The 11,877-nt window shown below is 43.6% G+C and overlaps 5 protein-coding genes across 5 annotated transcripts; 4 read left to right on the top strand and 1 right to left on the bottom strand.

The window, feature by feature from the left end:
* Positions 1-1,541: 1,541 nt before the first annotated feature.
* AOL_s00076g559 (uncharacterized protein) lies at positions 1,542-1,826 on the top strand (the record flags this gene model as incomplete). Its single annotated transcript, XM_011123111.1, has 1 exon — positions 1,542-1,826. One exon carries the CDS (start codon positions 1,542-1,544, stop codon positions 1,824-1,826), a length of 285 nt encoding a protein of 94 aa, XP_011121413.1.
* A 2,563-nt stretch (positions 1,827-4,389) lies between these two features.
* On the top strand, positions 4,390-5,174 carry AOL_s00076g558 (uncharacterized protein; the record flags this gene model as incomplete). The annotated part of the gene is made up of 4 exons (XM_011123110.1): positions 4,390-4,545; positions 4,669-4,829; positions 4,911-4,986; positions 5,076-5,174. The coding sequence occupies 4 exons, from the start codon at positions 4,390-4,392 to the stop codon at positions 5,172-5,174; spliced, it is 492 nt and encodes a 163-aa protein (XP_011121412.1).
* A 2,206-nt stretch (positions 5,175-7,380) lies between these two features.
* Positions 7,381-8,392, top strand: AOL_s00076g557 (uncharacterized protein; the record flags this gene model as incomplete). The annotated part of the gene is made up of 3 exons (XM_011123109.1): positions 7,381-7,704; positions 7,781-7,973; positions 8,037-8,392. The coding sequence occupies 3 exons, from the start codon at positions 7,381-7,383 to the stop codon at positions 8,390-8,392; spliced, it is 873 nt and encodes a 290-aa protein (XP_011121411.1).
* Positions 8,393-8,841: 449 nt separating this feature from the next.
* AOL_s00076g556 (uncharacterized protein) lies at positions 8,842-9,698 on the bottom strand (the record flags this gene model as incomplete). Its single annotated transcript, XM_011123108.1, has 3 exons — positions 8,842-9,326; positions 9,404-9,510; positions 9,637-9,698. 3 exons carry the CDS (start codon positions 9,696-9,698, stop codon positions 8,842-8,844), a joined length of 654 nt encoding a protein of 217 aa, XP_011121410.1.
* Positions 9,699-11,188: 1,490 nt separating this feature from the next.
* AOL_s00076g555 (uncharacterized protein) lies at positions 11,189-11,810 on the top strand (the record flags this gene model as incomplete). The annotated part of the gene is made up of 2 exons (XM_011123107.1): positions 11,189-11,554; positions 11,691-11,810. 2 exons carry the CDS (start codon positions 11,189-11,191, stop codon positions 11,808-11,810), a joined length of 486 nt encoding a protein of 161 aa, XP_011121409.1.
* Positions 11,811-11,877: the final 67 nt, after the last annotated feature.

Genomic DNA, 11,877 nt, shown 5'->3' with positions numbered 1-11,877 from the left:
TTGCACACAATCTTGGGGAGAGGCTGGTTACAAGAAGTTAGTATTTCTACCGTAAAAGCAATAAAAAATAAATAACTGTTTGTGAACTATAAAGATCCTGTGATATCCGCTGAATTGTGATGCCGCTGAAACGGCAGGTCGTAAAGTTTGAGGCACGCACTGAAGCCTTTGGTCCAAGATCTGATGCACGAGTTATCACATAATGTCCATCAAAGAAAGGACAAGAAACCTTCAAAAAAAGGGTAGCGGAAGAACGGATTTCATACTCTAACTCGCAGGTTCCCGTCCCGAAATATCCGCCCGCACTTAACCCGCCGCTTTCCGTGTAAGAAAATGCGGCCCTGAAGGGTTTTACACCCAATTTTTCTTCACGTCGAGAGCTCTGCCGTACCGGCTTTGGGAACACATAATATGTTCCCTGTTCGGAAATTTAAAAGGATTTCTCGGTAAATATTTCCCCGATTGTGATCGATGGCATCGGTAGCTGTAGCCATCGATGCGACGTTTGCTAGGTATTCCATGTAGATGCATAGGTTCTGATATCATACGAAGCAGCCGTATTCCCAAATCCAAGAATCAATCTGCAAATTCAGCTGCATACAGGGAAATGCAACTGGGATGGCAAGATGTAGAATCGATTTGTCTTCATCTCCAAACGGAGCTTAGTCTCAAATTAGTTTGTATGTCCTTTCCTTATTAAGTAAGCCTATCAAAAGACGACACTAGTATCAGAGCTAGACCACTCTTCAATTGTTTAGGCAAACGGAAACATTTAAACAAGTTTTCCAACCTTATGCAGACGCATAGTATCGGTGAGATATTGCACTTGAGAACAATAATTATGTTGATCCTAGCTGTTAAAGTAACTTTCTAGGAGATCTATGCAATTCTGGGCTGATCAAAAAATTTTAAAGTAGTGAAAACTGTAGGATTTCCGAGTTCTCATAGATGTGGGATCTTCTTTTGAGATTAGACCAGGAGAGTAGTAATAACTAATAGATCACCGAAGAAACGCATTTTCGAGCCTAGACTTCCACAACCAAGATAAAGTTAGGCTCGCGATGCAAGCAAGATATCTAGATCTAGTGCTTTTGCATGATCAGTGCATTAGCCAACCTGTCGAATCCGTCGAGGCTATATCCAACTAGAATATTCGACTCGAGAATTCTGATGTCACATAAACGTAATATTCTGTTGATTTACTTGTATATTGTCATTCAAGTATACTAGCATCTCAAGATTTTTCGAAAAATGTATAATATTGTTTGATATTTTTTGATATTTTTTGAGCACATGATTACCAACCGATTCTTTATTAGACTTATGCCATAGCTAAATTTAAAGAGAGTTCATTGCAGATTTTAATATATCAAGATTTTATACAAGATACCAGGAAGCTCTGGTATATCGTATAATAGACTCTAGATCTTAATAAGATCGAATTGTCATATAAAATTCCCAATATACTACTATACAGAGCCAAAAAAAACTTTTTGTTATTATATCTACTTAAGTAATCTATAAACCAATCATACCGCCAGATGTCACTTGAAACAGGAACATATTTTATAACATCCAACTACTCAAATGGAATTGTAGGGAGGAACACCGCCAATGATGGGGAGCAGATCTTCAGTCTCCCTCCATTCTCTGACCCTCAACAGTGGGAAATCATAAAGCTCTGCGATGGCTATAGCCTTCGCATTGGGGGAACTGAGACTGCTGAACTCAACGGTATGGTTCATGCACTGACTCACGATCAACCGATGGCTGAAAGCTGGGATATCAAACCCCACGAGCAGCATGGTCCCAATATGTATACGTAAGTCCATACATACATCTCCCTTCGCAATTAAAATCAATGCGACTGCGACAGAACTAGGTTGCATTGCATGGCATAAAGCTCACGGACCGGTCTATCCTCTTTGTACATCGGTAGAATTGAAAAACTCGATGGATCGCTTGGCTGGGTTATGGCTGCTGAGGAGATATTTGCACCGGTATGTTTCACCGCCCACAAAAAAAGAGACCGTTTCCCATACGAAAGTGAGGGGTCAATTGCGAAATGCCGGATCTCCGAACCTTATTTGCTTTTATAAAAGCCAGATACTGAATGTAAGCTTACACTTATCTAGATTTCAGTTCAGCCAATCGTCGCCACCAAAAGCCTTCCACCACACTATCTGCCGCCGTGCCTTTTCCAAATAATCAAGGTTGAATAAGATTGTGATTCCAAAAGATGGAAGCAAGAGTGGCCTGATAGTGGTTCCGATTGACGATACATATTGATACTAGTATAATGATAATATAAATTAGCTACTGGTAAAAAAGAAATGGAATATAAAGAAGAAAATGTTGAATTGCTTAGAGCTTAACGGTTCATACCGTCTGCCCTTGAGCCATACCTCGTCTATACTCATATTGGCTTTGCTTAGTACCGATTAGTGTGCGAGAAACCTTAAAACGACGCTCTTAGTATACTCTGGGCAACCTCAAGTTTGACTTAGTTTATTGGGCTAAACCAGTAGAGGGAAAAGGCTTAAAACCTATAGCTAAATATGGTTGAGGAGACATGTTATCAATAACTGCTGGCCCATGTTCGCTTGTAGTAAACACGTCCTCGGTTCGTTCCTTTCGACAAAACTATCCGGGTGACCGCGCAACGTCGCTCAATTCGCCATCGGCCATCGAAGGCTTGAAAAGCAAGCAAATGTTAAACTACATACGAGACTCCGAAGTTTGGCGTATGCATCGAGGGCCCTGGTCCGTGGGCTGGAGGGTCCATACCGGGAACCTACCCTCGAGTTGCGCACTTTGCACGGAATACATCCACACACGTGTAGATAGTGGAGCAACCTGTAATAAAAAGCACGTGTAGTCGATGCTATGCAGGAAAAAAGCCACACGACCCAGAACGAGGGATTTCTTAAGTCAAAGGAAACCTTAATACAATGTTTGAAGACGGATTCGTAGATAGGCCCCCAATTCACCGTCTCAATCGGTCCTTTATTCGGTAAAACTATTGCCCAAAACTGTGCCGTGCTGTTGAGGTATTGACGAACTAGCCTCCCTTTGACTTACGGCGCAACACCTGTGTTCTCTGCTTTCCTTCCCAAGTCACAACACCGCCTGTGGACGAACGACGGAATGAAGTTAGATGAGGGCCCTGCATGTATAGCACCTAGCTTGCATATTTATCAGCACCGTTATATAACTCTATACTTGCGGACTCCGTTATTTTGATACTCAAGGTTTCGGAGTAATTCTAGGCGATTTCTTCGGCTCCAAAATGAACCGAGATTGCTATTCGATTCAATTGATGTGCCGTCTTGCATCTCAAGATGTGCATACATATGTCTATATACTGTTACATTCGAACTAGGGTCTCGAGACGGCGTTCATGAGAATGTGGCGACCGTATCTATACGGTTTGAAACTCTGTTTCTCAAATTCACATGTTAATGCGTAATCTTTCCCTAGACTAGTAATATTTTCGAATACCTATACCCTAATTTGATCTAACCCAGCGAGTAATTCGGGAGTTGAAAGGGACTCGACTGCTCGTGACGGCTTAGCCGTTCGTCGCATTTGCTTACCTCAGTTCGGGATTATCGTAGACCCCCCTAACGTTATAATTTTCCTAGATTCAGGCGTCCGGCCCGAATGTAGTTACACAAATTCTCGGCTTACAAGCGATCGCCCGCCAATGGGCCCCTTGCGGAGAAGACAGGAGAGCACATGAGGGATTAACATCCCTTGGCTGTAACATTATAACATATAACATTGCACCGCTACCAATAATTTCGTCGACAGGTATATTCGATCCTGGCTCGGCATCTTGTCGCTATACTTGTTGAATGGAATTCTTTGCTAAGAATAGTAAGTTTTGGCAAAACTACCCCGGATTTTTATAAATTTACAATGAAACAAAGGTAATTAAATAACGTTACCGAGCTGAGTGAGCTGTTATAATGTTATCATGACGCGATATTGGCTGTTCTTCCCGCCCTTCTTCTTAAATCTTAGCTATTCTTTCCACAAGACTGGGGAAGACGTTACATTGCAAAGTAATGATGAATCTGGCGCAATCGTTTCGTTGTGTGATCTGAATCGAGGGGCTTCATAAGCTTATTGCATCGGTATCAACCGAGGAGTAGATACGCATGATCCATGCTCTTGTAATTGTGCCAACAACTGACCAATTTCTTGTCATTTTCTTTCCGGGTAAAAGTTCCAGGGACACGTATATATGAAGCCCTTGCTTTCCACTCTATCATCGTCCCTTTCTCCTTAATTTTCTTGAAAATAGAATTAGATTTAAACTTTGAATCTCGACAACGGCACGATCGATACCATCGAAAATTGAAGAAATAAAAAATTATTATCAAAATGCCACCAACATATTCTGCCCCAGTTCTCCAAAGTGGGACATATATTATAACAAGTGTTTCCACCAATCTTAAAGTTTCTCGAACCCTTGGCGAGGATAAGTCACTCCTTCCAAAGAAGGTTTTTGTTCTCCCAGCTAAGGAGCAGGCATCGACGGTATGTTGATCTCGGTTATCCCTGTGTATCCCATTATAATGATGCTACATGGCAATCTTAAATTTACCTAGGCTGTAAGTCACTGTCCTACAATACGATAGACTAACCGGCCCCTTTGAACAGTGGGACGTCACAAGAAATCGGGATGGAACCTATATTTTGAAGAATAAAGGCAGCCCCGTTGTCGAAATCGAAGACAAGCTTTTCGCCCAATTGACGGGTCCACCACTCGAGACTCGCTGGAAAGTCTCTTCCGTCTACTGGCATGGTGCTGATCAATGGATGTAAGTAGTAATTTAAATCCTTGCCGCCCCGTTGATGTTTGTTGGCCCGTGACCTGATGAGTCTGACAATATTATTTATAGAATTGAAACACCCTCTGGTAGCGACGGATGGCTACTTAAAGATGACCCCGCAGCTGATAAGGATGAGCTTAAGCAGGTATTTATTTTTAGCCACAAATCCCCATGTTAATTACTTGTGTAACCAGGGCTAGAGCATGGCTAATTTCCACGTCTGCACATTCATAGGTTGATGTCGGACCGTTGATTGCAAATCTCTCCCTTCCTCCACAATATCCTGCGTATGAGCGGTTCCGTTTTACAAGAGTTAGGGCAACTGTGGGATAGGCATTTCTTCTAGGTAGCAGATTCGCTAGCATACTACGATCATCTATATCGAAAGGCTCTTTAGGTCTGGCCTACTATTATATACCATGGCTCGCGCTAGTCTTAGGTACCTTTAAGATTGGAATCGATGAGATCTACAATACAATGTGCAAATCATTATATATATAAGAGCATATGGCGGCCGGTACCTTGTTCAAGAGTAAACGAAACTGCGTTCAACTTTATAGTTAAATTGAATTATATCCATTGAAATAGACTATCTTACGTTTTAATGTCCACGCTGACTTCATGATCTCATTCTACCCTGGTAAATTGCCCTACATATGAACATAAAGGTTTATCCAAGATAGCACTTCAAGATTTTCATTTGAAATACACTGATATGATCCGATAATACAAAAATCAATCACTTGGATCTGTCATCTACCCTTCTTTACGAATTCCAACATGAGGTGTCACACGATGCTGCTGAACAATGTTTGTGTACTGGTCTAGTATGCACTGGGCCAAGGGCTCTAATATAGTTACGACTGATGGGTCCTCTTTTGGAAGCTGAAGATCTGCGCAAAATAAGTGACCATACTATGGAGATTAAGCCTTATTTACGAATTGTATATACGTATCTCTTATAGCGTTTAGTGTGGGCCTTTTCCCGACACGAACCACTAGCTGTATACATTGTAGTATTTGCCTTACCCCACTGCAACGGATTCACGTTTTGAAATGGGTGGACGGTAACGTTCAGGCATTCGCATATGCGCATTCGCATGTTTGAATTGACGGTCGCTGAAAATGTTTGGACATTGAATAGTAGATAATAGCCTCGAGACCATATATGCACTAGCTCCATTACTACTCAACCGCGGTACTAGCTTAGCCAGTATAGTAATTTCCAAAATATGTTTCGTATCTTCACCGATATCACAATGCCCGTCTAATCCTCGGATCTCAATGCCGAACCTAGGTTCACTCATCAGACTATCACAGACCCTCACTTGCACTTTGTAAGAATCCACCAATATCAATCCCCAAAAACAACACACGCTCCCTTCCAAAATACAACAGCACCTTCCAAACCTGGTTACATCTGTCGGAATCCCTGTCCACCCGATTGGCCAAATCGCCCCCCTTTCGAAGCTTTCTTCCTTGGGACCAGCCAATCATCCCAAGAACATGAACCATCCTCCGCACCTGCCCCCTCCAAACAAGCTTTCTGATCTTTCGCCTCACCAACTTCCTTGGATCTTCTTTTGGCAGGAAAACCCCTCCGCCCCAGTCGAAGGGCTGCCTAGCCACCGTACCCCCCAGCTATCAACAATGTCTACGATCCCTCGACTAATCATCTTCCAGAATCCGCAGGTGTGGAAAGGCTTAAACTCTTAGCTAAAAATGCAACTGCAATGGGAGGCCGCAAGGTCCGATGACCGGGGTTATACATAGTGGTGTACGCACATGTGCCTGGATTCTACACCTCCCGGATTCGAAACTATATGCCCTTCAAATGGGACTGGAAGTTTGCGTCTTTCCCAGGCCTTCGAATGAAAGAGTAAATGCAGGAACACACCATTAATGCATTCCCGGATTTTTTGTCTTTGTTTAAGAAACAAAAAGTCTTTGATATCACCGATGTCGCCCAGATAGATATATTAACTACAGGGACCGCGAAACCTCTAAGACATAACTTATCCGAATCAGGAAGCTCTCAACATCAGTAACCTCGTCCCATCATGGGGAGAACCCCAGCGGTATGCAGGACATAAACGTGGTCCACCTATATACGTAGTAGACCAATATCTTTCCAGCTGGAGAGAGCAACATGGAAGAATAACAAGAACAAGAAGAAGCGAAAACCCCTGTTCGATTTAGGCAATATGGAAACCGGCGATCTACGTCAAATGTCTGATTTCCTGGGTATCTCTGGAGAAGAAGAGATAAGGCATGTGGGTAGGGGTGAAGGGGATTAAAGGGAAAAGCCCATATCATCGGAATGCCTTGGCAAAATGAATAGAATGGAAGGATATATAAATAATCCCCAGCTTTCCCACAATATTGGAAGTCGGATAAACCCAAGTTTTTTTTCTTTCTATATCAAGCTTCGATAATATAATTGCGAGATATCAATTATTATCATCCCAGCCGGTCTCCGAACCATAGATCCCATAGGAAAACCTTCCCGCCCAACTTGTATCGGTAAATAGCAAAAAAAATGAAGGCATCAACATTCTTAGCTCCCCTCCTCCTAACCACAGGAGTCTACTCCTGGGGCCCAATGGGTCATGCTACAGTCGCATACATTGCCCAACATTACCTCGATGGTGCTGCTAGGATCTTAACCTCCCACCTCCTTTCTGGCGCTTCGCTCCCTGATATCGCTTCATGGGCCGATAGCTACCGTTACACCGATGGTGGCGCCTTTTCCCAAGTATTTCACTATATTGACGCTCACGACCAAGTTCCTCATAAATGTAATATCAAGATGGAACGTGATTGTCCGCCGGAAGGGTGCATTGTTACTGCTATCGCCAATTATGTATGTGCTTGAACATTTAATACCTCACATATATGATGATTTAAAGAGCTATTGGTTAACTTATAATGAGGGGTAGACCGAAAGAATCCTCAACGATGACTTGAGCTTCTCCGAACGCGCCGATGCTCTCAAGTTCGTTATTCACTTCATTGGTGATGTTCAACAGCCACTTCACACCGAGAACCTCGCTGTTGGTGGAAACGAAATCACTGTGTTCTGGGGAAATGAGAGCGTAAAGACCAACCTTCACGCTGCTTGGGATCGTAATAGTATGCTCCTCTTGTCCTGCAAAAAAAAATGGAAAAGGATGCTAATATGTGTGGTGATACTAGTCCCAGAGACACTCGCCGGAGGCTCGACAATTGCCACTTCTGCTTCATTCGCGAACTCCATCATCCAAGACCTCGAAACCGGCATCTACAGCAACCTTAAGAAAGACTGGACCTCTTGCGGCTCCATCAAGCGCGGCATTGGTTGTCCAAAGGCCTGGGCCCAAGATGCTAACAAAATCGTGTGCTCTGACGTCCTACCAAACGGTGTTGAAGAAGTTCAGAACAAGGATATCAGCGGAGCGTATTATGAAAGGAACAAGATGATCGCTAGACAACAGATCGCAAAGGGAGGCTATAGATTGGGTCTATGGTTAAACAAGATTGCTAAAGCAGAGCAATTGAAGTGTAGGGCTTAGTTTAAAGGCCGGGGTTGATGTATATGCGCATGTGGTTTGAGATACCCAGGAAGCTAGGTGTTTTGTATATTATGTATATGAAATGAACGATGTATATATGCAGTTTGCGTTTCTTCATTTTCACGAATTGGATTCAGTCTTTTTATTTAATGGGACAGGGAAAATTGTTACAATCCAGCTGTATTATCCTTATAACTAGGACCAGGATTCTAGAAGAACGGATGACAGACAGACAGACAGACAGAAAGCCTCATTCTCGCCATAAACTCCGTCTAGAGTGCAAAACGATGCCTGAATAGTATACATGAAAAGCCCGGTATCTAGCTCGCGCAACAAACATGAAGTTGAAGTCTAGAGCTAACCTCTAGCCCATGAGCTTATATAGAAATAGAAAAAGGAGAGGTTTAAGTGTGTATAGAACAGAACAGAGTCATCAGAAAAGAACGAGTCTACTCTTTGCCCCAAGTCAAATTGAACCTTCCCTTGGCCGGCTTATACTCCTTGATCAACTTAGGAACCTCTTCGACCGAGTTCGCTACCTTGATGATCCCACCACAATCACCAACAACGAACTCGTCGTCGACGGCTTGCTTGATCCACCCGACAATCCCATCCCAAAATCCATCGACATTGAGTAAGATTATAGGCGAATCGTGGATTCCGAGCTGATTCCAGGTGACAATCTCGAAGAGCTCTTCGGCTGTACCGTATCCACCGGGAAGGGCGATGAAGGCATCTGATTCTTGAGCCATCATGCGCTTTCGGGTGTGCATGTCCGGGACGACAGTGTGGATACCGTAGTGGTGAGATTCAGCCGAGGTAGCGGACAGGTTTTCCTGCTCTTTGGCAGAGAGAGGGGAAGGAATGATACCGTGAACGGAATGAGGGCCGGAGAGAGAGACTAAGCTCTTGGAAACTTGACCCATGATGCCAGCTAAATTGGACATGTTAGAATTTGACCAAAGCTATAAAAGGGGATATACCCGATGAAAGGTAGGGAGGGAGGCTTACTAGTGCCACCACCGTAGACGAGGTTCCAGCCTTGCTCGTGAAAGACTTGGGCGAGGTCGGAAGCCGCATTTATGTATGCAGGGTTCTTTCCAGGCTTGCTGCCGCAGCTGTTGTGTAACCATCAGTATACGGTATATATAAACCAAACATCACTGCAGACTGCAGATAAATCCATACGAATCAAATCGAATGAATGGAGGGAAAGCAAAAAAAAAAAAAAAAAAAATACTTACAAAACTGCGACGGTAAAGGGCTTTGACTTCTCTGTGCCGGTCATGATCTGGATTTGAGGCATTGCAAGCGTTAACTGATAGCTATCGATAAGGTTTTTTGGTACGCGACAAGATCAAGCAGAGCAATTGCAACCAACTAGCAAGCTAAAGAACTGAAAGGGGAGAAATAAGGTTATCTTACGATTGTGATAAGTGAGATAATGGAAATAAAGATGGGTATTTATGTTCTAGGGGCTGAACGAAAGGTCGCGACGAGGAGGAGAACAAGTTGGCACCTATGATGATGATGGTAGTGGTAGTGGTTGTGGTTGTAACGTTGTGATTGGGATTGAGAAGAATAGTTGTGTGGGAACAAGCTAACGTGGGTGACGTTGGAACCGAATTGCAACGCTTGAAACCCCGAAAACGGCAGCGTTACAACTGAATCGTTGTTAATTCGATCCAAGTCGATCGAATTGCAATTGATTCAGCGATTGGAATTGAATGTTGGTGATAACTTTAACTGTTAATCAGAGCTGGTACTGGGGATGTTCAGGGACAGGAATTTGAAGCCGTTACATGGCTATGGGTGGATTATGCCCAATGACTCTTTTCTCACTGCATTTTGCGGGAGGAGCTCGAAACGAGTCTAAGACGAATCTGGAACTGGCTAGCTGCGGGACAGCAATTGTGATTCTTCCAGCAGGTGAAACTTCTTTTACTGAATAGAACCAAACCGGGGTGAATTCATAATGTTCGTGGTTTTGAAGGTTATCATAGATATACTAATGAAGCTGTTCGTGTGAAGCATATGCATGAATTTGATGTAGTTGCCAACTCCAACAGTTCTACTACAACATTAGCATTAACGTATATACTTACTTAACTGACTTGACTGACTTGACTTACTTGGTGAGAATTATCACACGGGTTCCAGGCGCTAGGGCATGGCGAGATTCGCGGACTCAAGCCGAGTGTACTCGTATAGGCTTTCAACTTCCTTCTGCATTACAACTGCTCCACTCGATGTTGTATCGCACGCGCACTGCACTGGGACGGATTCGGCCTTGGTATATCGATAGCGCAATTGCAAATTGACCCTATATCACTAGCGGATGAACCATCTGCACGATTCGGCCCAGCCGGAACAGTTTTGTCAATTTTAAAAGAAATATCTCTGGGACCCCAACCCGAATTGGTCGATTGAATCGAAGTTTCTGTCAATTCAAAGTTCAAAAATTAATATTAAACTGAAGGTTAAGTTGGAGAAACGTCATTGCAAAATACAACAAAGTCTCCGCTTAACAACACAGTCCACAGTCCTGCAGCGTATCTCCTTCGAGACCGGACTCTGCACAATTAGTCAAATTAATTGTCTCCGTCTTCTGCTCCTGCTCCTGCTCCTGCTTCCGCTTCTAGATCTTTAGACTGATCTCAGCCACCAACTTGACCGGAGTAGAACAGGTACTCAAGTGTACAAGTACTCGAAGAAGGACTCTAAAGGATCCTAGAATTATTCGAATTGCATTGACAGGACACGTCGCAGACTGCTACAAAAAAATAAAAAATAAAAATGCCGTTCTACCAAGTCTTCCACTCTATCGACCTCTCTCCTTCCCAGAAGGACTCTCTTGCCCGGATCATCACGGATGCTCACACCGCCGCGACAGGAGCCCTCAGACTGTTTGTTAATGTCGAGTTCTATCATAACACCAACCCTTTCCAATACATTGGTGGCCTACGCCGCCCTAACAACAAACTGATCGGCTGGGTTCGGCCGCGTGGCGAGGCTGGCGAGCACCTGATGAAAGAAGTCGCTAAAGAGATACAAGAGGGCTGGGATAACACTGTTGGTTCTGTAGGCGAAAAGGAGCTTTCGGCTCTATGGATTAACGACACTATGCTGACTGGGGTTAAGTTTGGTGCCATTTTGCCACGGGTGAGGGTCTATTTCCATTCCGATCGTTCGTTCATATGCAATGTGAAACGTTGGTAACGAGCTACATATATGCTTGTGACTGCATTTGTTAAAGCTGTTGGATGTTGCTAATTTGGTTGTATGTTCACCTGTCTAGGCCTTTGAGGACCAAGCTTGGTTCGAAGAACATAAGGCTGAATTCCAGGAAAGGGCCAGAAAGGGCGACGAACTCTTCAGCGAGGCTATCCAGGGCAACATCATCAATAGATCTTCATAGATCTCTTAGCTTCGTATATCATGTTCTCCTAAGTTAGTTCGTCCGACTGGTTAACTACTATGATTAC

Source organism: Orbilia oligospora (assembly GCF_000225545.1).
Source record: "Orbilia oligospora ATCC 24927 unplaced genomic scaffold scaffold00076, whole genome shotgun sequence".
Classification (NCBI taxonomy): domain Eukaryota; kingdom Fungi; phylum Ascomycota; class Orbiliomycetes; order Orbiliales; family Orbiliaceae; genus Orbilia; species Orbilia oligospora.
Note: the sequence above shows the minus strand (reverse complement) of the source record. Positions and strands in the feature narration are given on the sequence as shown.